This window comes from Theropithecus gelada, chromosome 6 (assembly GCF_003255815.1).
Source record: "Theropithecus gelada isolate Dixy chromosome 6, Tgel_1.0, whole genome shotgun sequence".
In the NCBI taxonomy this organism is placed as follows: Eukaryota; Metazoa; Chordata; class Mammalia; order Primates; family Cercopithecidae; genus Theropithecus; species Theropithecus gelada.
The window spans coordinates 36,560,604-36,587,282 of record NC_037673.1 but is presented as its reverse complement, the minus strand read 5'-3'; the positions used below and the strand labels follow the sequence as shown (position 1 = coordinate 36,587,282).

Genomic DNA, 26,679 nt, shown 5'->3' with positions numbered 1-26,679 from the left:
TTAGCCAGGATTGTCTCGATCTCCTGACCTCGTGATCCGCCCGTCTCGGCCTCCCAAAGTGCTGGGATTACAGGCTTGAGCCACCGCGCCGGGCCTCTTTCCCTTTCTTTTAAGGGAGGTAGATTTTGGACTACGGAGTGAGGTATATGAATTTTAAATTATATGATAGATATTGTCAAACAAATGGTTCTCTAAAAAAGTTGCACCAATTTATATCACTACGAAGACTGAAATGTTTATCAATTTGATATTAAATTTTATTTCATCTTAATTTTGAATGCATCCCTTTATGAGCTAAGGTGATCACAATTTCATATATTTATTAAATCTTTCTGTATCGACTTGGCTATTCATTTCCAGTAAATTGCCTGTTTACTTCTTTCGTTTCTGTCTTCTTACAGATCTGTATGAGATTTCAGTATATAAAAAAAATCAATACTTTGTGTTTACAATAAATGCATATTTCCCCATATTTGTTTTATATTTATGTAATTTATATATTTATGTTCTCTTATACACAAATTTATAATTAATCTTTTTTTTTTTTTTCATTTCTAGAATCCAGGTTTTCGGTCTGCTTAGAAATAACGCCTTCTCAACTCTTAGAATACCAAAACTTTGCCCAAATGTTTTTCTTATAATTTTATGACTTAAAAAATATAAACAGCTTATTAATCTAGAACACTTTTGCTTTCGGTGATCCAGGAATCCAGCTGAAATTGCAAAATACCTGGACAATCACCAACATCATTTATTAAACAATCCATTCTTATATGCTGATTTTAAAATGTAATCTTTAGAATGATGTAATTTTTAAACATCATTTTTCCAATGACTGTGTAAAAACCGATAAAATGAGATTCACTGAATGTTACACCCTTTAAGTAAAAGATTAATGGGAAATTGCATATTTACCGGATATAAAAGTATCATCCCACAGATTATTTATGAATTGCAAAGGGAAAAATATGTACTTTTACAATAAAGAGAGGTTCACCACCTAAACACCACTGATATACTGAGACCATTTTATGATAATGATAAGATACAATGTAAAGTGCACAACATTGCTTATCAAGTACTCTTGCCAAAAATGTGTAACTGGAAACTAGTAAAACCTTAAAGCTAACTTCTACTTGATAGGAAATACAGAAAACAAATTAAACAACACCAGCAGAAAAGAGTGGAGTTTAGAATATGAAATATTCTACAACGAAAGTGGCCAAACTCTTCAAAAACCAAAAATTAGTGGCATGGGGGGAAAAAGGTATCAGACTGCTTTAGATTAAAAGAGCCTCCATAAGAGATGCAAAAATCAAATGCAATGTGTGAAAAGCTAGATTTGAACATGCTTTGAAAAGATATTAAAGTCATATTTAGGACAAGTGGATTGGTAAAAGTCAAATATATTCTGGATATTAGATGATACCACAGAACTGACCTTAAGTTTTTTACAATTATTACCTTTGGTTTTTATATAGGAGCATATCCTTCTTAGCAGATATACTTAAGGACAAAGTGGCAGGATACCTGTTGGTGAAGGGGTTCATTGTGCTAATCTTAGAACTTTCTGCAGTTAAATTTTTGTAATATAAAGTTGAAAAAAAAATGCAACCTTTCTCAATAGTCTAAATTGTCCTATTTCTGCATTCTCTCTGTCCTACTGACCTATCCACTTGTTCCCTGCCAGACTAATTTTTTTCCTTTTCAAAGAAAATTATGTTTTATTATTGACAGATAATAGAGGCATAGATTTCTGGGATACACGTGGTAATTAAATACATTGATATAATTTGTAAAGACTGCATCAGTGTAATTGAGATACCCACCACCTTAAATATTTGTCTTTTCTGTATGGGAAAAACATTCAAATTATCTTCTTCCAGCTATTTTGAAATATAGATTGCTGTCAACTAGTCACCCTACTGAGCCATCCAACACTAAATGTTATTTCTCCTATCAAACAGTATATTTGTCTCCATTAATCAAGCTCTCTTCATCGCCTCCCTCCTCTACCCTTCCCAGCCTCTGGTAACTTCCAATCTATTCTCTATCTTCTTAAGATCCACTTTAATTGTCACATATGAGTGAGAACATATAATATTTGTCTGTGCTTTGCTTATTTCACTTAACATAATGACCTCCAGTTCCCTCTATGTTGCTCAAAATGACAGGACTTTACTCTTTTTTTATGGCTAATATTCCATTGTGTATACATATACCTTTTCTTTATTTATTCATCCACTGATGGACACTTGTTTGATTCCATATTTTGGCTATTTTGTGAATAGTACTGCAATAAACATGGGCTTGCATCCCTTCAGTATACTGATTCCCCTTCTTTTGGATATATACCTACTAATGGAATTGCTGGATCATACAGTAGCTCTGTTTTTAGTATTTTGAGAAACTGCCATACAGTGTTCCAAAGGCTGTACTAATTTACATTCCCACCAACAGGATATGAGGCTTCCCTTTTCTCCACATCTTCACCAGTATTCACTATTACCTATATTTTTGAAAAAGGCCATTTTAATTAAGGCAAGATAATATCTCACTGTGCTTTTTATTTGTATTTCTCTGATGATGAGTGATGTTCGGCATTTTTTGCTGTATCTGCTGGCCATTTGTATGTCTTCATTTGAGAATGTTTACTCACACCTTTTGGCTATCTTTTAATTTGTTTTTGTTATTATTGTTTTGGTAATGAGGTCCTTATATATTATTGATATTCTAGTTATTAATCACTTGTCAAACAGTTTGCAAATATTTTCTCCCATTCTGTGGGCTGTCTCTTCACTTCGTTGTTTCTTTTGCTGTACAGAAGCTTTTTAGCTTGATGTAATCCCATTTGTCTATTTCTTCCTTTGGTTGCCTGTGCTTTGAAATCTTAAACAAAAAGTATTTTGCACAGACCAACATCCTGGAGTGTTTCTTCAATGTTTTCTTCTAGTAGTTTCATAGTTTCATGTCTCAGATTTAAGTATTTAATCCATTTTGAGTTTATTTTTCACAGCATTATTTATCGAAGAGACTGTCCTTTCCTCCTTTTATGTTCTTGGTGCCTTTGTCAAAAGTAAGTTGTCTGTAAATATCTGTATTCTCTCTGGGATTGGTCTGTGTTTTTATGCTAGCAACAAGCCGATTTGGTTACTATAATGTATTTGGTTACTTTGTAATGTATTTTTAAGTCAGGTAGTGACTTTGTTCTTTTTCCTCAGGATTGCTTTGGCAATTTGGGGTCTTTTTTGGTTCCATGTAAATTTTTTCTATTTATGTGAAGAATGTCATTGGTATTTTGATAGGGATTACACTGAATATGCAAACTGTTTTGGGTAGTACTGACTAAATTTTTTTATTTAGAATAACTTCAATATCTGGGTGAGGCTAATCCCCGACTAAGGTTTTTATTTCTTTATCTGAGCGTTTCTAAGAAATGACACAATACTGAATAGGTCCTCAAACTATATTAAATAGCTAAGTTGATTTTGTTAAAAAACAACACATTTCTTAGAGTTAAAATTTACATTCTTTTTTATGCACATTCATGTGTATATGGACATTTACACAAGAAACAGATGTGCTCTTCTGACATTTTTCCTCTAATTAGTTACATGTAAAATGTCCCTCAGATTTTTGTGTACCAGAGTATACCAGTATATTACAAATATTAAGCATCTACATATACACATAGATATGTATGTATGGCACTCACACTCAATTCAGTAATTTTCTAAGTGTCTATTTCTTTTCGAGACAGACCTCAATTTGTCACCCAGGCTGGACTGCAATGGTGTGATCATGGCTCACTGTAGCCTTGACCTTCTGGGTTCAAGCAATCCTCTTACCCCAGCCTCCTGAGTAGCTGGGACTACAAGTAACTGCCACCATGCCTGGTTAATTTTTTTTTTTTTTTTGTAGAGACAGGGTTCCACTGTGTTGCCCAGGCTGGTCTTGAGCTCCTGGGCTCAATTGATTCTTCTGCCCCAGCCTCCTACAGTGCTGGGATTACAGGCGAGTACCACCGCACCTGGTTGTGTCTATTTCAAATGTGTCAAATTTGCTTCCCAGTTTCTCCTTGAGTTCGTGCGTAAAAAAAGCTCAACCTAATATTTCATTATCTGGTTTTGGGAAACCAGAGTTAGCTGTTTTGATGGATGACAAAGTTAAAAGTTTATAAATTAATAAGTTTATTAATGAATAAAGTTTCAACTTCATGCATAATAAACAAGAACACACATGTAGAAATTAGTGACTGAATGCAAATTTTTAAAATTTGCTGTTAATTAAGGAGGACAAAAATAAAGATGTTTTGTATTATCCTTTGCACTTTTCTGCTTTAAAAAATTTCTTTAAAACATATAAATTTATACTAATAATAAATCAATTATTTAATAACCATGAAATATATCTCAAGGCAATATAACCTTAAAAAGACATCATAATATTAACGTTATAACATTAAGAACTAATAATCAAGTGAGAATTGGTAATTTAATCTCAAATTTTTGCATCTAAGATTAATTTTCCTCTACTGTGCTACAGTAAATTTTTACAGTATAGTAAGTTTTTCATAGTAGTCATCCCTCAGTATCCATGAGGGATTGGTTCCAGTATCTTCTGTGAATACCAAAATCTGCAAATGCTCAAAAGTCCCTCATATAAAATGCACAATACCTGCATATAGCCCTATGCACTATATAGTACTTTAAATCATCTCTAGATTACTTACAATGCCTCTACAATGTAAGTGCTATGTAAACAGTTGGTATACTGTATTGTTTATGTAATAACGACAAGAAAACATGCCTGTACATGTTCCGTACAGACTCAATTTTTTTTTTCCAAATATTTTCACTCAGCATTTGGTTGAATCCATGATGCAGAACCCATGTATGTGAAAGGCTGACTGTATCTACTTTACCAATTAAAATGTAATTGTCCCTTGGCTTAGTGCTAATGTAAGAAGAAGGAGCAATTTTAAAAAACGCAATTCTTCTTAATTTCATACCTAAATATACTTAGTTATACAATAACTGAATCCAAAAAGCCAAAATGACACTGCTCCTTTCACCTCCTAAAATGACAAATTTTCAAATGGTAAGTGTAACATGTTTTAATGATTTAAACCATATCTTTAAAAAGGTTCACTGACAAATAAGTATACAGTATAGTATTTTAGTTTGTGTTTAATAATTATATTTTGAAAAACAAATTTGCTTGGAATTAAAGCACTTGGACATTCCCAGTAAAGTTAACAATTTTCTTACCTTGCTGCATCTGTGGATGTGTTGTGTAACTTGAAGGATGGGAATATGGCATGTATCCTGCAGGGCTTTGTGGGGCGTATGGACTAGGCACTGGGCTATTTTGCTGTGGCATAAATCTGTTCCCAGAGCTTGTCTGTGGTGGCACAAACCGGCTAAAACCCAAAATCCAAATAAAAAATATAAGGAAATAAAATAAACATGCTATTCCTTGAAATTTGACTGTCACAAAGTCCTCTGAACTCTAGTTTATATATGTACAATCTATGCAAATAGAAGAATCTTGCAAAATAGTCAAATAATATACAAAAATTGTTCGCAATTCATAATCAAAGAGTTATAATAAAAAAGTTTTTAAAAGCAGGTAATTTGTTTACTTATATAAAAGTACCAATCTGTTTAAGGTACTTAAAGCCATGTTCCCTAAATCTTACCTCAAACACATTAGTTATTTTAACATTCTTTTGTCTGTATGAAATTACATTACTAAGATGGTAGCTACTTCAATTAGCATATTAGACTATTTCCATATACAACATTTTAAGGCAAATGCACAAGTGAATTACTATTTAAGTATTTCAACTGTTTAAACTCTAAATAATCCACCATTACCTAAATGTATGAACCATATATTCACCAGCATATTCACCACAGAAGACATTTAATAAATGATATATACACATATTACCTGGAGGGGCTATGTGAGATAGTGGTTTGTTGATAATTGGAAGATGCAGGACTACTGTGCATGGAATTCTGAGAAAGTTTATACTGAGACATCATCATTCCTATGCAAAACACAAAAATATAGAATGTTATTTTCTTCTAGCAGTAAAGTGTCCTTTAAATAACTGAAATCAGTTATTCTTTCACAAACATGCCAGAGATTTTTTTTGATCAATGTTTTCATTTCAAAGAGCAAAATATAGACACTGTAAAACTGTAAATTTCAAGAACAATTTTATTACAGCACCATTTTCCATAAAACTAATTCAGGACTAGAAACAGAGATTATAATATTTTTAAAAATTTCACTTGCTTACTCAATATTCTATTATTTAGTCTTAGAATTCAAAAGATTTTTTTAAAAGTTGTCTTATCTAACCTCGCACCTAACACAATACACTTCCTTCTACAACAGGACTCAGAGTAGTTTTTATTACATGAATATTTTATCATATACACCTTTCATGCTTGGGAACTTAATTTCACAAAGCTATTTGTATTATGGTTCAGACATAGGTTTTGAAAAGTACTTTATTTATGGGTCAAAAGTTTGAATTCCTGCAATTTCCATCTGAATGTCTTTTGAAGCAAAACAGAATGTACCTATTCCTTCTTTCACAATAACTCTTTGTCACATAGTAGGGATTAACAGAATATTTGATTAAAAAATAAAAACTTGAGAACAGCGTTCTGGTTCTTACATTTATTTTCAAGCCAGACATTATTTCTCAAATATTATGCAAATAGCATTTCATTATACAGGAGACATAGAAAAATTCACTTATTTAGATATTTCAGAATCAGATAAAAATCTATAAATAACACCCTGAATTTTCTTATGATTTCTATAGCCGAACTCTCTTTTGGGAGCTGCAAACATCAAATTATATTTCCAAATTTCATTTCCTGCTGTTGTTACAAAAAGTGCCTTTCACTAGAAATATTCATACAGAAGTTCATTTGCTAAGAGTACTATAAAAGGGATTGTAGCTGAAAGAAATTAGGTTTCAAAATCACCTCTCAGTCTACCATTGAAGGGTGTTTTCTTAAGTATGTAGTCTAAATTTCAACTTCTGACTTTTCTTTTCCAACTCAAACTCAGCACAAAATTGTTTTGCTCCATAGCTTAATAGCTTAATTACTATAATTATTGTTGCTGGAGGTTTTTTTTCTTTTTCTTTTGGAGGGAGATGAATACTCAATGAGACAGGAGTTAAAAAGCTTTTCCCCCCTGAATTAACAGTCATCACTGGGACAAACTGGAATTACTAGTTTGAAAGCAATGGCTTTCTAAATAAAAGGGATAAATGAAATTCTTACAGTCCTTTTCAATTAGCTGTAAGTTCCAAAGAACTATGATTAAAGTGATTTGCATTTTATTAAATTTTCTCCACATGCATGACTCATATTTAAACTTACCAACCCCCAAATCAACTTTTTAAATTTCTATTTTATTTTTATTTTTTATTTTTTAATGACACAGGATCTCTCTGTGTTGCCCAGGTTGGTCTCGAACTCCTGGGCTCAAGCAATCCTCCTACCTTGGCCTCCCAAGTGCCGGGATTACAGGCGTGAGCCACCACGCCCAGCCAGCTTTTAAAATTTCAAAGCCATATATCACCAGGAAAATGCTTTAATAAAAAAAAAAAACCATGCAACTAATCGATTAATTTTAAATGCTAGTTTATGCTTTTACAATGTAGGGTATATAGAAATCAATGTTTTGGACTAAAAAACAAGTGTATGTAGTATAAAACACAAAATATGTGACTGAGAGGTGAATACTCTAAAAGTTTTTATTAGAGTGATTTACTACCCAAATACTCAAAAATGTAAGCTGCAAAAATGTACTATTAGTAACCTTAGATTCATTTATCCAATACTAGATTTACTCACATTCTCATGTAACTAATACTCCCACTCTATTAGTCTTTCTTCCAATCAACTCTTTCCATAATTTCTTTCAATTCCAACATTTTTCCAGAAAGTATTCATAACTCTAGCTTCCTCCATTATTTATATCTGTCTCCTACTACTGCAATCTAACTTATTAGTTCTGGTGAAGACAGAGCACTGTCCTGCATACCTACCTTCAACTTGCTAAAAGGCAAGTCAGTCAGAAGCATCCCCATTATGCATTTTGAGGAATCGACAGTAACTATGCAATTGCTTTCAAAATACCATTCAAACAACACAAATACACAGAATCAGCAAAGTAACGTTATTTAAAGGAAATGGAATAGGAAGCATCATGGAAGTGCTGCCAACAAAGTAAACCAGAATGAATTTGGCAAAATTATTTTCTTTTTTTCTTTTTTTTGAAGACAGGATCTTGCTCTGTTGCTCAGGCTGGAGTGCAGTGGTGCAATCTCAGCTCACTGCAGCCTTGACCTCCTGAGTTCAAGTGATCCTCCCACTTCAGCCTCCCAAGTAGCTGGGACTACAGGTGCACGTCATAACAGCTAGCTAATTGTTGTATTTTTTTGTAGAGACAGGCTGGTCTTGAACTCCTGGCCTGAGGCAATCCACCTGCCTCAGCTTCCCAAGGTGCTGGGATTACAGGTGTGAGTCACTATGCCCAGCAAATACAGTTATTTAATTAACAAAGTTGAACTTTCTGAAGTTGTCTAAGCTATTCCCTCCCTGACTATTTTAATCTTGAGAGCCAAACAGGCACTTGGGCTTGTCAAATTCGGTAAACTTGAACAGAACAATGCTCTTAACCCAAAGGTACTCCGTGACTACATAAAAATTATATCTGTGTTGGATGTAATATTTTTATTATTTTATAATACTATGAATCAATTTTTCTTTAAAAATACTTAACCAATTTTTCTGTTGCTAAGGCAACAGGAGTATTAAATCAATTACTAGAAAACCATGAATACAGAATCACAATCAGTATTAAAACTCTATATACCTGCTACAATGTACATGTTCAAAAGCTTTGCAAATATTTGATTAATGAAAGACTTATTTCAAATTAATTCTGATTTTCCAAAACAAAAAAAAATTTTTAAGCTGAGTAAACTGATATATTCCAAAATATGTAACAAAATACACTTAAAGCTTTGTCTAATTCTCAAGGAATTTAGTTACATATTAAACTACAAGAATCTTATCAATTTAGTTTCCTTCTTGTTCTTGGCTTGACTGAAGGCATAAACATGGCATTCCTGATAGGCCAGCTTGTTAAAGAAGACACCTGGATTTAAATATGTATAAAACAAGTTCTGATATGGGAATTCAGTTATTAAGAAACTCACCACTTTGTACATATCTGTTCTGCATGCTTTTCTCCCTGAAAACATTAGGACTCCTTGCCAGGACGGCCTGCAACAAGACTGGTATGTCACCTTCTGGGTCATCACTGCCAAGGTTATCTTTCAACTCTCTGGCATTGAGAAAATAAATATCAAAAATTAAAACGGTGACTGATTCTTAAGAAGACTTATCGTATAAAAGTAAATCACACTGGTATGGCCAACGATATGAATTTTCTCTTTTTTTTTTTGAGACCAAGTATTGCTCTTGTCCCCCAGGCTGGAGTGCAATGGTGCAATCTCGGCTCACTGCAACCTCCACCTCCCAGGTTCAAGTGATTCTCTTGCCTCAGCCTCCTGAGTAGCTGGGATTACAGGTGCCTGCCACCACGCCCAACTAATTTTTGTATTTTTAGTAGAGATGGGGTTTCACCATGTTGGCCAGGCTGGTCTTTAACTCCTGACCTCAGGTGATCTGCCCACCTCAGTCTCCCACAGTGCTGGGATTACAGGCATGAGACACCACAACTGGCCCAACAGTTATGAATTTTCAAATATGCTATCCCTGGGAGAAATATAATTATCAAAAATAACAGAGAGGGATTCTTCTAAGGACACTCTTTTTTCTTCATTTTACTTTACACAGTCGGGGAAAAAAGCCCAAAACACTATTTTATTGAACTAAGAGTTTAATTTCCAAGTAGTTTTAGAATAGAAAAGAAATATATTCTATTCTAAACTACTCAAAATAATGGAAGGGTAGAGAAGTGATAGTTATACAAAAAGTTGATATTTGTTATTGGAATATATTTTCTTACATCTGAAAATGAGTGACTGACTTTCTGGGAATGTCTTACAAATAAGATATTGTTGCCACACTGATTAAGACAAGAGCCAGAGGTTATGTAATTTTTCCATCTTATATTGTTTTCTCAAATAATGTCATGGTGGGGGGAAAGCAGAAACCAAACAGCAAATTTCAATACCTTCACAGCAGCAATTTTCAATAAACTTTAATGCAAGTAGCAAATTAAATTCACAACCATGGAGATGATGATAAAACTAAGCATAGGCAGTGTTTTAATTTTACATTATACATGTCAGTGTTCTACTCATTGGATCTAACCATGAAGACCTATAAAGATGTTGTCCAATGATAAGACTCACTACATTTCTAGGGCAATCTTAAGGGAGCTCTCCATAAAATAAGTCCTTATTTTATGTGTGCTATTTCCTTTACATCTTTAAATATTTGGTGAAAACTACTGAATAAGTATGTACAAGCATAAGAAGTGATTTAGAGGCTGGGCGTGGTGGCTCACGCCTGTAATCCTAGCACTTTGGGAGGCTGAAGTGGGTGGATCACCTGAAGTCAGGAATTTGAGACCAGCCGGGCCAGAATGGTGAAAACCTGTCTCTACTTAAAATACAAAAATTAGCCAAGCGTGGTGCCGGGGGCCTGTAATCCCAGCTACTCAGGAGGCTGAGGCAGGAGAATGGCGTGAACCCAGGAGGTGGAGGTTGAGTGAGCCAAGACCGTACCATTGCACTCCAGCCTGGGAGACAGAGCAAGACTCTGTCTCAAAAAAAAAAAAAAAAAAAAAAAAGAAAGGTGATTTAAATATTGCTGAATTTTGGGAGTGACAAAATATTAGTAGTAGTATACTTCTTTCTGATTTTAACCAATCATTTCTCAGCTTCTCTATTAGAAAATCCATTTAGTAAGCATCTCACCTTAGCGTCATCAGCTTTAAAAATGTCCCCAAAGTATGTACTGCATCTAATGCAGACACCTGTCCATTATAATGTGTTTATCCTCATTCCCCTACATGATGAATCTTTAAATTAAAAAAAAAAAAAAAAAAAAAAGAATGTGAGGTTACATGAGTAACATTGTGTGGTGGGATATGAAGGGATAAGAATGAGAAATTTTACTTTTTACACATTTTTGTGTTGTTGTTATAAATATGATTTGGTTTTGCAGTGAAAAAAATATTTTTTTTTTCCCCAGTGCAGTGGCGTGATCTTGGCTCACTCTGCCTCCCGGGTTCAAGTGATTCTCCTGCCTCAGCCTCCCGAGTAGCTGGAACTAAGGCATGCGCCACCATGCCCAGCTAATTTTTGTATATTTAGTAGAGACAGGGTTTCACCATGTTGGCCAGGATGGTCTCAATCTCTTGATCTTGTGATCTGCCTGCCTGGGCCTCCCAAAGTGCTGGGATTACAAGTGTGAGCCACCGCCCCTGGCCGAAAAATAAATTTTGAAAGGTATACCTGTGCAAAAAATTGTAAATATGCTATATAATTTAAATCAGTTTTATTTTAAAAAGTTTACTGTGTGAAAATACATACCTATAATTAGATGGTAGAGTAAATTCTAGGAAAACTTAGTCCCAAACTCTATAACAGCCTTTCATGGAGTTAGCCCTTGAATTCTTATATACTTCTCCTGAAAAGCATGTAAGCCTACTCCAAAAAAAGCTAGTAGCATAGTCTATTAGAGTCTGTGAATTTTAACTACTCCAGCAATATCAGGAAAAAGGGATATAGTTTCTTTTTTTTTTTTTGAGACAGGGTCTCGCTCTTTCGCTCAGGTTAGAGTGCAGTGGCTCGATCTCGGCTCACTGCAAGCTCCGCCTCTCTGGTTCACGCCATACTCCTGCCTCAGTCTCCTGAGTAGCTGGGACTACAGACGGCCGTCACCACGCCCAGCTAATTTTTTTTTTGTATTTTAGTAGAGACGGGGTTTCACTGTGTTAGCCAGGATGGTGTTGCTCTCCTGACCTTGTGATCTGCCTGCCTTGGCCTCCCAAAGTGCTGGGATTACAGGCGTGAGCCACCGCGCCCAGCCAGGGATATAGTTTCATGACCAGATCTCTGCAAAGATGATCGATCCCCCAAGATAAGTTCAAAAGAGCTGAAAAAATATCCATAGAGCTACATGGGTCAGAGTTATCTAAAAACTGCCTATTCAAATCTCATTAATCTATTATCGCAATAAGACTATATTCTCCCTTGGATACTGATATATTTTAAAAATAAACTATGCATCTAAAAATTTTTGAAATAAAACCAGGAATATGCATTCTCTTAGGCCAAAACTTTTTACTTATATTAGATATAAAATTGATCATACTTACATGTGATCTGTTGATACCTGGTTGAGGCTATGGACAAGCTGTGAAACCAAATTGTCATCCCTACAAGCCAAAAGGCAGTTCACCTCTTCTGCTATTCGTGCATTAAAGAGAAGGCTCTTTGTAGTTGTAGCAGGTAAAGGAGATGGAAGAGGCAGCTGGTTCAGGACTATTTGGAATAAAATCAGATTATTAGAAATTGAGTGACTGTAAGAAGTCTCTTTAGTGTTTATCTGTATTTTGGGATTAAAAGTAAGTTATAAATATCAATGTGACAAATTATTAAAAAGCATTCCTCCTCTTCCTAACACACCTCAATCAACCCTACAAAACTCCCAAAACATCACTTGGACCATAATAGATTATACTAGTCTCTAGGAATAAAATTCAGCTCCCTTATATTCATCCTTGCTTTTCATTTCTTAAACAAATGACTAGCGAAAAGGGCATGGTTACAAACTAACTTCCAATGTAGCAATTCATTAATTTCATTTGTTCTTGTTTATAAGATTTATCAGAATCACTAGTACGCTCATACAAATAAATCAAATAACAGTATCTGACTCTTCATAAAACACAAGTAACATTTTTTAAAAGCTTAAGAATATACAAATAAATACTTCACTTTAGCAAGAAAGCATTCATAGCATAGAATTCTGTAAGAATATTAAAATATTCTTCTAAATTCCAAATTCCTAAATAATTATCTCCTCTTTATTCTCTAATAGCAAATAAAAGAACATAAATGTTTTATAGTAGCTTAAACTCAGCTGTTTAATCTCTGTTCATCTAACAGAAATTTGTTCATTTATCTAAAAGTTAAGAAAGCTAACTAAAATGTCAGATGTCTGTTTCTGGCTTAATTTCTAATCACCTATACAGTATAATTATTATGGTGCTCAGCCCCAATAGGTACTAACAGGATTTTCATTAATAAAAACACAGAAAATAAATTATTACCTAATAAACAGGGCTTCCTGCAAAGACAAAATATTGAGGTATAGCAAAGATCATGGGGAGAAAAACCAAAAAGAAATTCCTTATAGTATATCTGATTTTGTACTCCTGAAGTATTTATGCCTTACCTACAACAAAGTGATAATACCAGTTTCAAAAAGTTTTCTTACCTAATGCTAACCCAATCACCTACAGCACTTCCCTGTTAATTTAGATCTCATAAACTAGTTATGCTAGTTTCCTAAGCTCAAAGCTATATAGGCTGTTATCTATTTTACCCCACTAAAACCAACTGGAAATTCACAAAACAAAACAAAAGCCAGAAAAATTGTATTTGGAGGATACTGAACATGGACAAAAACATTTCTTGAAGATACTTTCTCCTAGCTCCTTTATTATGAAGTTCCAAATCTTGCACAATGCTATACAAAGAAAAGTATGCCATTCTCTCACTTTCTACCCTTCCCTCTCATATCTTTTTCCTTTTATTTATTCAGGTAGGACGACACAGTAACTAAAATTGTAGGGAGCTTTTTACTCAAGGACTAAAAATTATAGTTACAAATGCCTAACGAAAGAATAAATCTCTGAAAAATTGAGTTACATTAAATAAATCTCAAAAGACTGGCAATGTTCTTTAAAATTCTTAAATCCTTAGAGTAAAACAGGCTGCTGATATCCCCAACAAACTCCAACAGATTACTGAACATGACAACCAAATTAAACATCACTAAGAAGTTAGATAAATTAGGCTGTCAATTATTTTTTCTTTAAAGGGCAGTTTCAGTTGCTTTTTCTGTAAATGTGTTTTAAAGAACCTATAATAATTTTTAGAACAGTCACTGTAAAAATTATTAACACACAGTAGAACTTAAATTAGATAAATTAACCAAACTTACGGTCTGTGAGACTAGCAATCCCCGCAAGAGTAGTAATGGGGACATGGGGCATATCCCCATTCATCCTGAATTTCTGGAATGGTGTTGCCTATAAAAGTACTCAGTTCAGGTGCCAGCTGTCATTACTTCCCATTTCCCAAACACTGCAACACACAAAACAGACAATTATTTGTAGAAATATGTCAGATATATTACTACCAGGAAAATGCTTAGTCACTATAAAAAAAAATTTCTGCTTTTGTTTGTTCAACCTATATAATAATCATTTTTATATACCACTTACTATATGTTAAGCAATTGCAAAGTGCTTTGCACACATTAACTCAGTCCTCACAACAACCCAGTACGACAGCTACTATTGTTTTTTGCATTTTACTAAGAGGAAATTAATTTACAGAGAGTTTAAAGTAACTAGTGGAGCAAGAATTAGAACCAAAGCAATATGGTTCCAGAGTTTGTTTCTTAACTGCTAGGCTGGATTGCTAGATAGGAATACTTGATCAACCTCGACAAGCACTGTAATTCATTTCCACAATATAAGCACATTAAACATTTAACTTCATAATCTAGCTTCAACTTGCCTTTCTAGCTGTGTCTTTTATCACTATCCTACATAAACCACCCTCTCCAACCAACCTGATCTAATCAGATTCTCCCAAATCTCCCTTGTGTATTCCCATCTTTATACACTTCCTTAAGACATTCTTCCTACCTAGGAAGCCCATTCCTACTTTGGTCCAAATCCTATAATTCTTCAAGATCCAAAGCATGTTCCCACTATTTCATGAAACCTCAAATTCACCCAAATGAGTATCTTAACCTACTCTGAACTTATGACATTTATTGCCCAATATTATTTTGGTAAATAATTATATATTCCTTTGTGACATCTTTTGAAACTTGTCTTGTTTCAATCTTGCATGGTTACTTACTGTTCATGTACTTAGCTTGTCTTTCCAACTATCACTACATGTTTCTTATAAGTCACATAACCAATATGTAACCACAGAAAGGCAAAGACATGTGTTAACATTTTTAATGTTCCCCATACAAATTACTTAACTGACTTTAATGTTTAGTGTTTACCATGATGGAATTCTCTCTCTATATACACACAGAAAAATATATGAAGACATTCTGTAAAACTGAACACTTTGTTATTCTGTTCAAAGCCCCCACATTTTCACATTTTTCTCTTCTTATTTTCAACATATGGCTTGTAAAACATTTATCTTTCCTTTAACAGTGCTTGGTAAACCCTTTTTTGTAAGCAGATAATACTTTACCAATGTATACATTAATGGAAGGTACACTTTCATTAAGTTACTTTTACTTTATAAATTAATCAGCAAATGGAACTCTACATCAACTAAGCCATAGAGCTAAGACTGAAAACTGAATTGTAGCTTCCAGTTTAAAAAGCTTAAATATTTATCTTTTAAAGGCTGTATTTGCTAGTCAGTTACTTTTAAGAGAACCTCTTAAGTTTTTGAGTTGTAAACGTCAAACATTCAAATGACATAATACTAGTAATTTCCCTTACTTATATGTCTGAATGCAACATTGCAAATAAGAATTTTTTTAATGTATAATTATACAGGTAGTTAAAATTAAGAATTTCCTTTGCCCCAAACATGATTATTATAAATATCAGACCTATTGATCAAAGGTACATTAAACAGGTACAATAAATATAAGATCTATTGAACAAAGGCACATTAAACAGGTACACACACACACACACACACACACACACACACACACACACACAGAACTTAACAAGAGTTATAAAGTAAGCATCCATAGAACCACCATCCAAAAGGCTAACATTCTGGTTCCTTCTAGGGGTATTAACTATCTTGTCCTTGTGGTAATCACTTCCTCTTTTTTCTTTACAGTTTAAAGACCTTTATATGTACATTCTTTACCAATTGCCAGCTAAGGGAAAAAACGTTACTTTCCTTTGGTGAATGACTGACAAAATTTCTAGTAGAAGCCCACTGAAAGGAAAAGGCACAGGAAATAATATAGGAAAGCTATAATCACTACTAGCTATTCTATATTTGTCCATTTGCTACACTGTGGACTCTACTCTTTGAAATCATTAATTTGATTCTTTAACAATTACTAAAGAAATTTAATGCAACATTGCATAGTTAGCAGTCACATGAAGCACTTTAAAAAGCTGGCTGGAATTTAAAATTTCCTGATAAAAGTCACCAAAACACAATGAATTTTTCATAAATTTATGCTAATAAGGAAGTTCCAACTTATGCTTAGTAATTAATGGAAATAAATCATTGAATGAAAATGACTTACAGATCACAAAAATATCGTTATTCATATACAACTCACTGTTGTACATGTACACTGCCATATTCAAGCAGATTAAGTAACAAATGACTGTATTTAATTATTTAACTCAGAGGCTAGGAACCTAAAAAGAGTAATATGCTAGAGGATTCTACTGTGGGCTACCTGACTGTTTTCTTAAGCCCCAGGTGAGTAACAAATAGAGCAGATCCAACCCCAGGCTAGGATTTTTAGCCTAAAAATGACTATGTATTTAGTTACCCATATATGAACTAGAAGATTAATAAGCCTAACCACAAGATTGTGCTTTTCACAGTGATATAAAAATGCACTGAATACTGATGTTAACTAAATACTGGGAGTAAAGGGGAAAGGGCGGGAGAGCAACAATACTTACTTGGTTTAAAGTGCTTTAATTACATGCTGATAGATGATTACTGACAAAAACATTTGATCTTCACTGCTGAACTATAGCTAATACCACTGGAATCCAAGGTTTTGAAGAACAGCAGAGGAATTTGGTAGAAATGAGGTCACAATTTTAGCTAAAGTCACAGCTTTTAATAAATGTAAGTAATCTGTGCAAATGTTGCTACTTTATGTTGGAAGGTGACCAGGGTCCATCAAGAAATAGTGTTCCTAGGATTCTAAACATGAACACACATACCCTAACTAACTAGCTATGACATTTTTGGCTCTGGATTGAATAATGTTTTGGACTGCTTAGCTCTGTGAAAGTATACTGTTTTTTGTAAAACTGAAGCTGATATGTGTCCAGAATGAAATGGCAACCAAACTGTAAAGAAGATTTTAATGAGGGCTTTAAAACTGTCACTTAAGGTAGTGCTTTACAATCTGTGACTGGTTACCGATTAGTAGATTATAAAATAAATTTAGTGGGTTGAACACTGAAAGGAATGGAGGGAATAGAAATATAAGGATATACTGCACAGTGCTTTGTGAGTCCAGGTAAAATGTCTTTTAAATTGTGGGTCACCAGGCAAAGCCATCTGAGAGCTGCTGATTTGAAAAAATGGAAGAGTGAGGAAAGTAGCTCACCTCATAAGTGGTGATGAGAATAAAATAAAATAATGCACATGTATCATCTGACATACCACCTGGTATGTCACATATGTCACTATGTAGTAAGTGATCCAGAAAGTTAACAGCATTACTAAATAGATTTGGGAGAAGAGAGGAAGAACAGGAGTCTTTTCGAATCAAATAGAGGGAAAGGCATCTTTTCAATACAAATAATTCCTACTTCTGAAAGATCTATTATAAATAATTATTTGGCATTCCAGTATATATTTCACCACAGTATTACAAGTCATAGTCTTGGGCCTGCTCACCTACAATTACTTAAATCATAAGGTAGGAGAAATAAATACTGGAGACAGAAAGCAGAAAAAAATATAACTGTTGTAATACTAAGAACTAAATCAAATAAAATACATTGAGTGAGAAATCATGTATAAACTAAATTTAAGAATGGCTTGAGGTTTAATTAAAAGAATGCTTAATTAGGGTAAGATACTATAGTAAATTATCAATTTAGCCCATTCTAATGAGTCTGAAGGGAACTTTTAAGCATTTGCTAAGATTTTTAAAGACTCCAGTTCATTTAATTTCACTACCAAATTTACAACTTCCTCAAGCAAACAAAAGAAATGCAAATAAAACAGTTATCAGTAGGGATTATAATAATATTAAAATTGGGACAGATTTGGAATAGAAGGCATTCTTTTTTTTTTTTTTTTTTTTTTTTTTTGAGACGGAGTCTCGCTCTGCCGCCCAGGCTGGAGTGCAGTGGCCGGATCTCAGCTCACTGCAAGCTCCACCTCCCGGGTTCACGCCATTCTCCTGCCTCAGCCTCCCCAGTAGCTGGGACTACAGGCGCCCGCCATCTCGCCCAGCTAGTTTTTTGTATTTTTTAGTAGAGACGGGGTTTCACCGTGTTCGCCAGGATGGTCTTGATCTCCTGACCTCGTGATCCACCCGTCTCGGCCTCCCAAAGTGCTGGGATTACAGGCTTGAGCCACCGCGCCCGGCAGAAGGCATTCTTATTATCTGATGGTAGATAAATTTTCTGGAGGGCCACTTTGCACCCTATAAACAAAGCCTTAAAAACATGCAAATTTTTTCTCAACAATTTCACTTTTAGAAATATATCCTAAAGAAATAATCATATACATGCTGAAAAACATACACATGTAGATACTCCCACAACATTTTTACTACATTTAGTTGGCGGGTGCCTGTAGTCCCAGCTACTCGGGTGGCTGAGGCAGGAGAATGGCGTGAACCCGGGAGGTGGAGTTTGCAGTGAGCTGAGATCCGGCCACTACACTCCAGCCCGGGTAACAGAGCGAGACTCCGTCTCAAAAAAAAAACAAAAAAAACAAAAACACTTACTATGTAATAAAAATGGTTATAAACACTTTAATATACTTTCATTTAATCCTCATATGAACCTGAGGTGCTAATATTACAGTTCTATTTGATGAAGAATGTGATGTACAGAGAAGATAAATAATTTGCCTAAGGTCATACAACTGGAGTCAAACCCAGGCTATCTGGTACATGGACACTTAAACTAACAAATGTATAACAATATTATTAGTATAACAAATGACGGTACATCCATGAGAGATTACTATGCATACACAATCAATATACTCAAAATATATAGCCAAGAAAGAAAGAGATTAATTAGGCTGTGTGTTTGAATCCAAGCTTCCCCACTTACTACATAACCTTGGACAACGTATTTAATTTCTGCACCTTAGTTTCCTCATCTCTGATATAAGAGGTAGGTAATTATTATTAAATTTTGCTGTGAGGATGAAATAATATGTGTAAAGTTCTTAGAATTGTGCTGGGCATGTAGTAAATGTTTGTCAAATGTAAGCTGTTATTTATTATATATTCTTCTGCATCTTGCTTTTGCCATGTATATTATCTTGGAAATCTTTCATTTATGCAGATCTGTCTCATTCTTTTTTAAATATTATTTTACAGGTTGACTGAAACATCCAGTTTAAAAGACTGTTAGTCAGTATACTGTACCATGTGACAGTGAAGTATGGTGACTCTGGCTTTATGGAGTTAGGCTCCTTACTTTATAACCACATTTAGTATGTGATTCACACTTCTATGGCACTGCAATTACTCTTAACTTTCTTCTTGATCTGAACTATTGAGCAGAAAGCAAAATTCACTTTGAGGAAAATCAGTTTTGGATACAAGATTACAATGAGTAAGTAAACACCATGATATTTTTTATGCTAAGTTCATAACCTTTCTTCTCAAAATTTGCACAATGACATTTTAACAAATGAATCTTACCAAGCACAAACCCCTTATTTCTTCCATCTTTGAATACACTAATAATGAGCTAAATACATGATGGATGTTAAGATATGATTTTGGTAACTTTTCCCATAACAACTATTCAATCTGTCTTAGTAATTTAATAATTGAAATTGCTTTAAACTCTACTTTGTGTTGTTTTCCAGAAAAATCTGCTTCATCTTGTCTTTACATAACTAAAGTATTTTCCTTTTACTATGCTTAATAGTTAACAGTTTAAAATGCCGTATCAGGTTATATAACAGTTTCATTCAACCCTGTAAGTACCCCCTGAGTTATAAGCAGCACCCCAACACAACATACTATTTCTAAAATATTTAGTCCTTCATGACGCATCCAATTAATGTTTATCTCTTATGTTACTATGTCAGACACTATGCTAGGTAAGCAAAGTACAATGGTTAACAAGACGGAAACATCCTCTGCCCTTTAAAATTTGAGTTTGGCCACAAGAATGTGGTAAAGGGAGTACATATTTCAGAGGCAGAAAAGAGAAAGAATCATTGAATTAAAGCCTGAACCAACTTTACAGTGATGATTCTGTGTTTTAATCTCTCCACAAATTGGCACTAAAATAAAAAAGAATGACAAAGATTCTTAAAATTCAAGAAAAGATATTAAAGATATATTGCTAATCAAAAATATCAATGTGCACATCATAAGCTCACCAACCAAGCTAAATACTTTTCCTTAAAACACATTTTCATAAAAATGATGGTCTATGCATGAAAAAAAAGAATATTATTAAACCTTTAACAATGATTAGGGGTCGGGTATATTCTGAGATGTTGGGGAATTGTTATTTTGGTGGTATTTTTATCTGTATCCTTGGACTTTTATTATGATTAGAATATTACTTTATGATTCAGGAAAACAGTAATATAAACTATGATAAAATAAAAAAATTAGTAAGTCTCCTGTTGCTGCTACATGTACATAGATTTCTCTGAATATTTAAATAATTACCTATGTTAAGCATCTTCTATGAAGTACACTGAGCTAGGTGCTAAAGACTAATATAACATGCAAGGTATATTCATAAACACTTTAGAGCATATGGCCAGAAAGGTCAATTGGAGCCTGCAAGGGAGTTTCTTATATAATGTTGATATCTTTTTCCACATCCTTAAGCTTTCAGTTAAGACTAATTTAATAGTGATAAGAAGATAGGGTGGGGGAGGAAGAGACAGAGACAGAGGATGGAAGCAGAAAGTTCTGTTAGAATACTGCAGTACTTACATGTAACCATGGTGTGATTTTGGACTTGTTCAGATTAAAATGCCAGTGTAATATCTAGTTGGAGATGTCTAAAGCAGGAAGTTGGAAATTCACAATGTGACAAAAGTGGTCTGAACTATAGCTATAGTTATGGAAGTGATTTACTGAGGGTTGATAACAGTTACATTATAATAGATCAGATAGGCAAGAAATAAAGTAACGCTGTGGGGGAAATTTTTTTTGGCACTTGTTATGCGTCAGATATTTATACATCCCTTTTCTTAATCATTCCAATATCAAAGGACTATAAAGATTATTACTATTTCACAGATGCAAAAATTAAGTTTCAGGGCCTAAAAACTCTGTCTATAGCTAAACAGGCAGCATGCAGCAGAAATAGGATTTGAATTCAGGTGTTGCTAACCAAATCTTATATTCTTATGTTTGTCTAAAGGACATAAAACTGAGAAACATCTACACTGCTATGGAAAAAAGATAAACCTACAGCAAACAGTAAAAGTTCTTCAGAGAAGATAAGTGTCTGTTCAAGGTCTCTGAGCTGGTAATTCACTAGCCAAGACTAGAATATAAGTGTTTGATCTTCAGTTCAGCATTCTTTATACTATACTGTCACCTTGTGTGATTATAACACTATTTTGAATAAACTGAAATTTCATATATGTGGAATATTTAACTAATTAATACCTTCTTTGCTAATGTTAACTTTTTGGTGGTGGGAGAAAGGCTTAAAACTAAGTACATATATATATACACACACAGATATATGTGTATATATATACACACACACTGTTTTTGAGCAGGAAAAATTTAATATATAGAATTATTAAGTAGTAAAAAATGGTTAACTGGAAGGTATAAAAAGGATTCTACAAAATACAGGAATGGCAAATACAGGAAGCAGCTACCATCCATGGAGTTAAGGGGGGAAAATATCTGAGGAAAATAAGAATTTGGAAAAGCATACTCATCTCACAAGGCTGAGATTCAGACCTTGTTATAGTGTGGCTGCAGCCCAGCCTGTTGGGTAACAGAAAAGTTTGCTCGAGTCCTGGTGGGCCAGGAAACTAAGGGTAGATCTGTTAACATACTATGCTAAGAACTAAGGTCAGACCTTAGAATTGTCAAGCCACCACTTGGAGGGATGACTGAAAGCTTTAGTAAGAGAGGAGCAAGATTTCTGGGGGCAAGAATGAAAAGGTTCTCCTTGCCCTTTGCTCAGCCTTCTCACATTAAACAATTTTTTAAAAAGTTTAAATTAGTATATTTTTATTGTCCTAGTTTATATTACATTTAACATTATAAACCACCTAAAATCCTTTTAGAAAATAGGTGGGATATAAATGCTAAATAGCTACACAGGTTAAGTAAATAAATAAATCTATGTGGTACTACCTACTATTTTAAATAGGTCAGTGAGTCCCTAGAGAGTGGCACCTCTCCAGCAGAATCCTTTCACTTCAGTCAAGCCACCTTCAGATTCCTTTTCCCTGCCTGCTATCTAAGAACAGATTTTTCACATGCTATTTAAGATACTTCTGAAAGGAGCTTCCTCAAATTCTAGTTCAAAAACAAAAAGTTCCCAATAAGTTGCACTGTAAAAATTCTCATTTTCTTTAAAACATTCCTGCTTTTCTAAAGTTCCAAATTACTTCCAATAAATTTTTAAAATGTAAAATAAAGCAAAGTTCTAAAACTCTCTTGAGACACTTGCTTTGCTTCTGGAACACTGAGTTCTCTGCAGCCACCATGCTAGATACCAATAATGTATATGTGTGTCCCAACAGTGTAGCTATATCACATAATATATTTATAACATGTATTAGAAGGATATATTTACACTGCTGAGTACTATTATGCAGAGAAAGAAAAGTTACCACTAAGTAAATAAGGTTGAGATGTAGGGTTTCTCAAAAGCAGTTTATAAAATATGTTCACGTTTGCTGAGAAATAAAACAATGAGTAAAACTATATACTTCTATGAACTGACTTCAATAAAACTTCATATAACTTTAAATAGTCCCAGTTTGTTATACAGTTAAATGGATTTGCAGAGGCCTGTAGTTAGTTACACAAAGTTTAATTGTACCAAACTATACAAAACTACAAACTACCTCAGGAAAAATATAGTCCTGTGTCCTGGAATTTGATTATTATAAATTTATTTTTACATAGAGGCTACAGAGGAAATTTCCAAGCGCATCTATGATTGTTTGGATTCCTAGTCCACCCCCAACGCACCAAAACAAAATTTATTCCTCATCTTCTTTTACACTGCAAAATAGCCTGTCTCCAAGTCCCTTATATAGGTTGAAACTGTTATAAGACTGTTTCATATACAATCGTATTAGAAATGCAAAATCAAACAGTGACTGTGTATTTCCAAATGAGGTTTAGGTTTTAAAGAACTGTAAAATTAAGATCTAGATCTCAACTTTTGACCAAAACATATGTGATATACAATTAATTTAGTCTGCAATATAAAAGCCTTTTATGTGAAAATTACTGAATAGTCCACAAGAGGGCACACTTTCAACTAATGTAAATAAGTGGAAAAATTAAAAATTCAGTTTTTTTTTTTTTTACTAGCACATCAAAGATTGGCCAGATTCTTCTGATTATTCAACAATATTGGAAAGCAAAAGATCCCGAAGTGTGTGGGGTTTTTTTGTTTAAATACCGAAATGGAAACTTTTTTGAGATATATGTGAAATATAAGAAAAACTTGTGAACAAGACTTCTATATTAATATTAAAATTAAATTGTAAAATTATGCAATAGTCTTTGCCATTTTGGTTCTGTTAGCCATTTGGAATTTGGCTTTAGCCTTAAGAATCTTTTCAAGAAACTCTGGCTACTTTGATTTTTGATCCTCAATTCTTCAAGACAATCTAGTATGAGAACACGGAATATGTTTCAGATACTTTAGGAAACTCTCCCAATTAAATAGGTAAGATCATTAATAAAGCACATGAAAGAGCAATCAAGAAAGGGTATACATGGAAGAGGTGCAAACAATCATGGAGCACTTATGCATAATCTGCATACTGATCTCTATCCTGCTCTAACTCATTCAAAAATACCATTTCAGCAATTCTCTCTCCTGTATCATCCATTTTTCCACATATTGAATAATCCCAATCAGCATAAAACATATATATGCAAATAATTCTCCCTACTCGCAATAAAAACCCAAAAAACCCCACCCTTTATCTTGACCCCTATGATCTCCCTCCAACAATGGCTTAATTTTTCTGTTCCCTTTCACAGCAAAATTACCTCAGTTGTTTATATTCATCCCTAATTCTTCTCCTACTTTCTCTTGGAACCCATAATCATATGTGTTTTTATTCTCCATTCCACCAAATATCTAGCCACAGTTAGCAATGGCACTAAAATTGCTAGATTCAGTGGGCAAGCCTCTCACCCCAAATGATGTGACCTAGTAATCAACAAAGTTGATCACTCTCTCCTCCTTGAATAATTCTTTACTTGTTTTCCAGAACAACATATTCTCCTAGTTCTGCTGACTAACCTGGCCACTCCAGAATCCTCTTCTGGTTCCTTTCATCTTCCTCTCCATACTCTACTGTTGACCTCATTCAGTGGCATGATTTTAAAACAGTGCTTCTGTGCTTATGGCTCCCAAATTTGTATTTCTAAATCTGACTTCTTCCCCATATACTAGACTCATATCCAACTATCTAATCAATATCTCTGCTTTAGTACAAATTTATTCCCCCTCCCCAAACTGTTCTGATTCTAGGGGTTTTTTTTTTTATAGTTACATATGGATTTTAGAATCTTGTTAATTTCTACAAAGCTGCTTGGAATATGATAGATATAGCATTTAATCTATGTAACAATTTGGGTAGAACTGATAACCATATTGAGCATTATGATCTACAAATGATGTATGTGTCTCCACTAATTTAGATATTCTTTAATTTCGCTCAGCAATGTTTACTAGTTTTCAGTCTATGGTGCTTTCACATACTTTTTCAGATTTATTCCTAAGTAGTTCACATTTTTGATGTTATTATAATTGACAAATTTTTGATTTCCAATTGTTAATTGCTAGGATGCAGAAATACAATAGAATATTGTATATTAATTCTGTATCCTGAAAACTTACTAACCTTACTTATTAATTCTGGGGGCTTTTTTGTACAGTTGGCCTTCCGTATTCACAGGTTCCACATCCATGGATTCAACCAATTGTGGACTGAAAATATGTGAGAAAAAACAATATGACAATAAAAAACACAACAAAAATTTAAAAGTACAGTATAACAACTATATAGTTTTCTGTAATAGAAGGTTTTGCTTTTTTTGTTTTTTTGTTTTTTTTTTTTACTAAGGATTACTATGGAAACTTTTTTGTTAGGTACAAAATACTACAGTCTCACAGTGAGATTGGCAATAATTAAAACTTCTTTTTGGCCAGGCACAGTGGCTCACGTCTGTAATCCCAGCACTTTGGGTGGCTGAGGCGGGAGGATCACGAGGTCAGATAGAGACCATCCTGGATAACATGGTGAAACCCCGTCTCTACTAAAAATAACAAAAATTAGCCGGGTGTGGTGACGGGCACCTGCAGTACCAGCTACTCAGGAGGCTGAGGCAGGAGAATGGCATGAACCCGGGAGGCGGAGCTTGCAGTGAGCTGAGATGGCGCCACTGCACTTCAGCCTGGGTGACAGAGTGAGACTCCACCTCAAAAAAACAAACAAACAGAAACAAAACAAAACAAAAAAACCTTCTTTTTTTCAGTCCTACTACTGCTAAACCATGTTTCCCTCGGGCTGTATTTCTGCAATTGGTTTCAAAGAAAAACTCAGAAAACAGTTCAAAAGAACTACATATAACCACTAAATAATATAACTAATGAATGTGAAAAAAGATACTGGAATAGCTTTTTAGGGAGGATAATTTTTTTCTTTTTTTTTTAAGACAAAGTCTCACTCTGTCACCCAGGCTGAAGTGCAGTGGTGCAATCTGGGCTCACTACAGCCTCTGCCTCCAGGGTTCAAGTGATTCTTGCGCCTCAGCCCCCCAAGTAGTTGGGCTACAGGCGTGCGCTGCCACCACGCCCAGCTAATTTTTTTATTTTTAGTAAAGACGGGGCTTCATCATCTTGGTCAGACTGGTCTCAAACTCCTGACCTCAAGTGATCCGCCTGCTTTGGCCTCCCAAAGTGCTGGGATTACAGGCGTGAGCCACTGAATCCGGCCATTTTTTTTTTTTTTAAGACAGAGTCTCACTCCATCACCCAGGCTGGCGTGCAGTGGCATGATCTCAGCTTACTGAAACCTCTGACTCACGGGTTCAAGTGATTCTTGTGCCTCAGCCTCCCGAGTAGCTGGGATTAAGGCATGCACCACCCCTCCCGGCTAATTTTGGTATTTTTAGTAGAGATGGGCTTTCACCATGTTGGCCAGGCTGGCTTCAAACTCATGACCTGAGGTGATCCACCCCCCATCCACCTCCCAAAGAGCTGGGCTTATAG

At 34.4% G+C, this 26,679-nt stretch overlaps 1 protein-coding gene across 2 annotated transcripts in view; it reads right to left on the bottom strand.

The window, feature by feature from the left end:
- Positions 1 to 26,679, bottom strand: part of NIPBL (NIPBL, cohesin loading factor) — a 194,717-nt gene that overhangs the window by 98,250 nt on the left and 69,788 nt on the right. The window contains exons 2-6 of one of the 2 annotated variants that reach the window (XM_025387913.1): positions 14,250 to 14,392; positions 12,397 to 12,562; positions 9,260 to 9,387; positions 5,956 to 6,055; positions 5,271 to 5,422 (exon numbers count right to left, since the gene is read on the bottom strand). In XM_025387913.1, the coding sequence (XP_025243698.1) occupies positions 5,271 to 5,422; positions 5,956 to 6,055; positions 9,260 to 9,387; positions 12,397 to 12,562; positions 14,250 to 14,313 (610 nt within the window). In that variant the 5' untranslated portion in view covers positions 14,314 to 14,392. Of the gene's footprint in view, positions 1 to 5,270; positions 5,423 to 5,955; positions 6,056 to 9,259; positions 9,388 to 12,396; positions 12,563 to 14,249; positions 14,802 to 26,679 lie in introns of those variants that run through there. The other variant, XM_025387914.1, reaches the window with a different exon arrangement.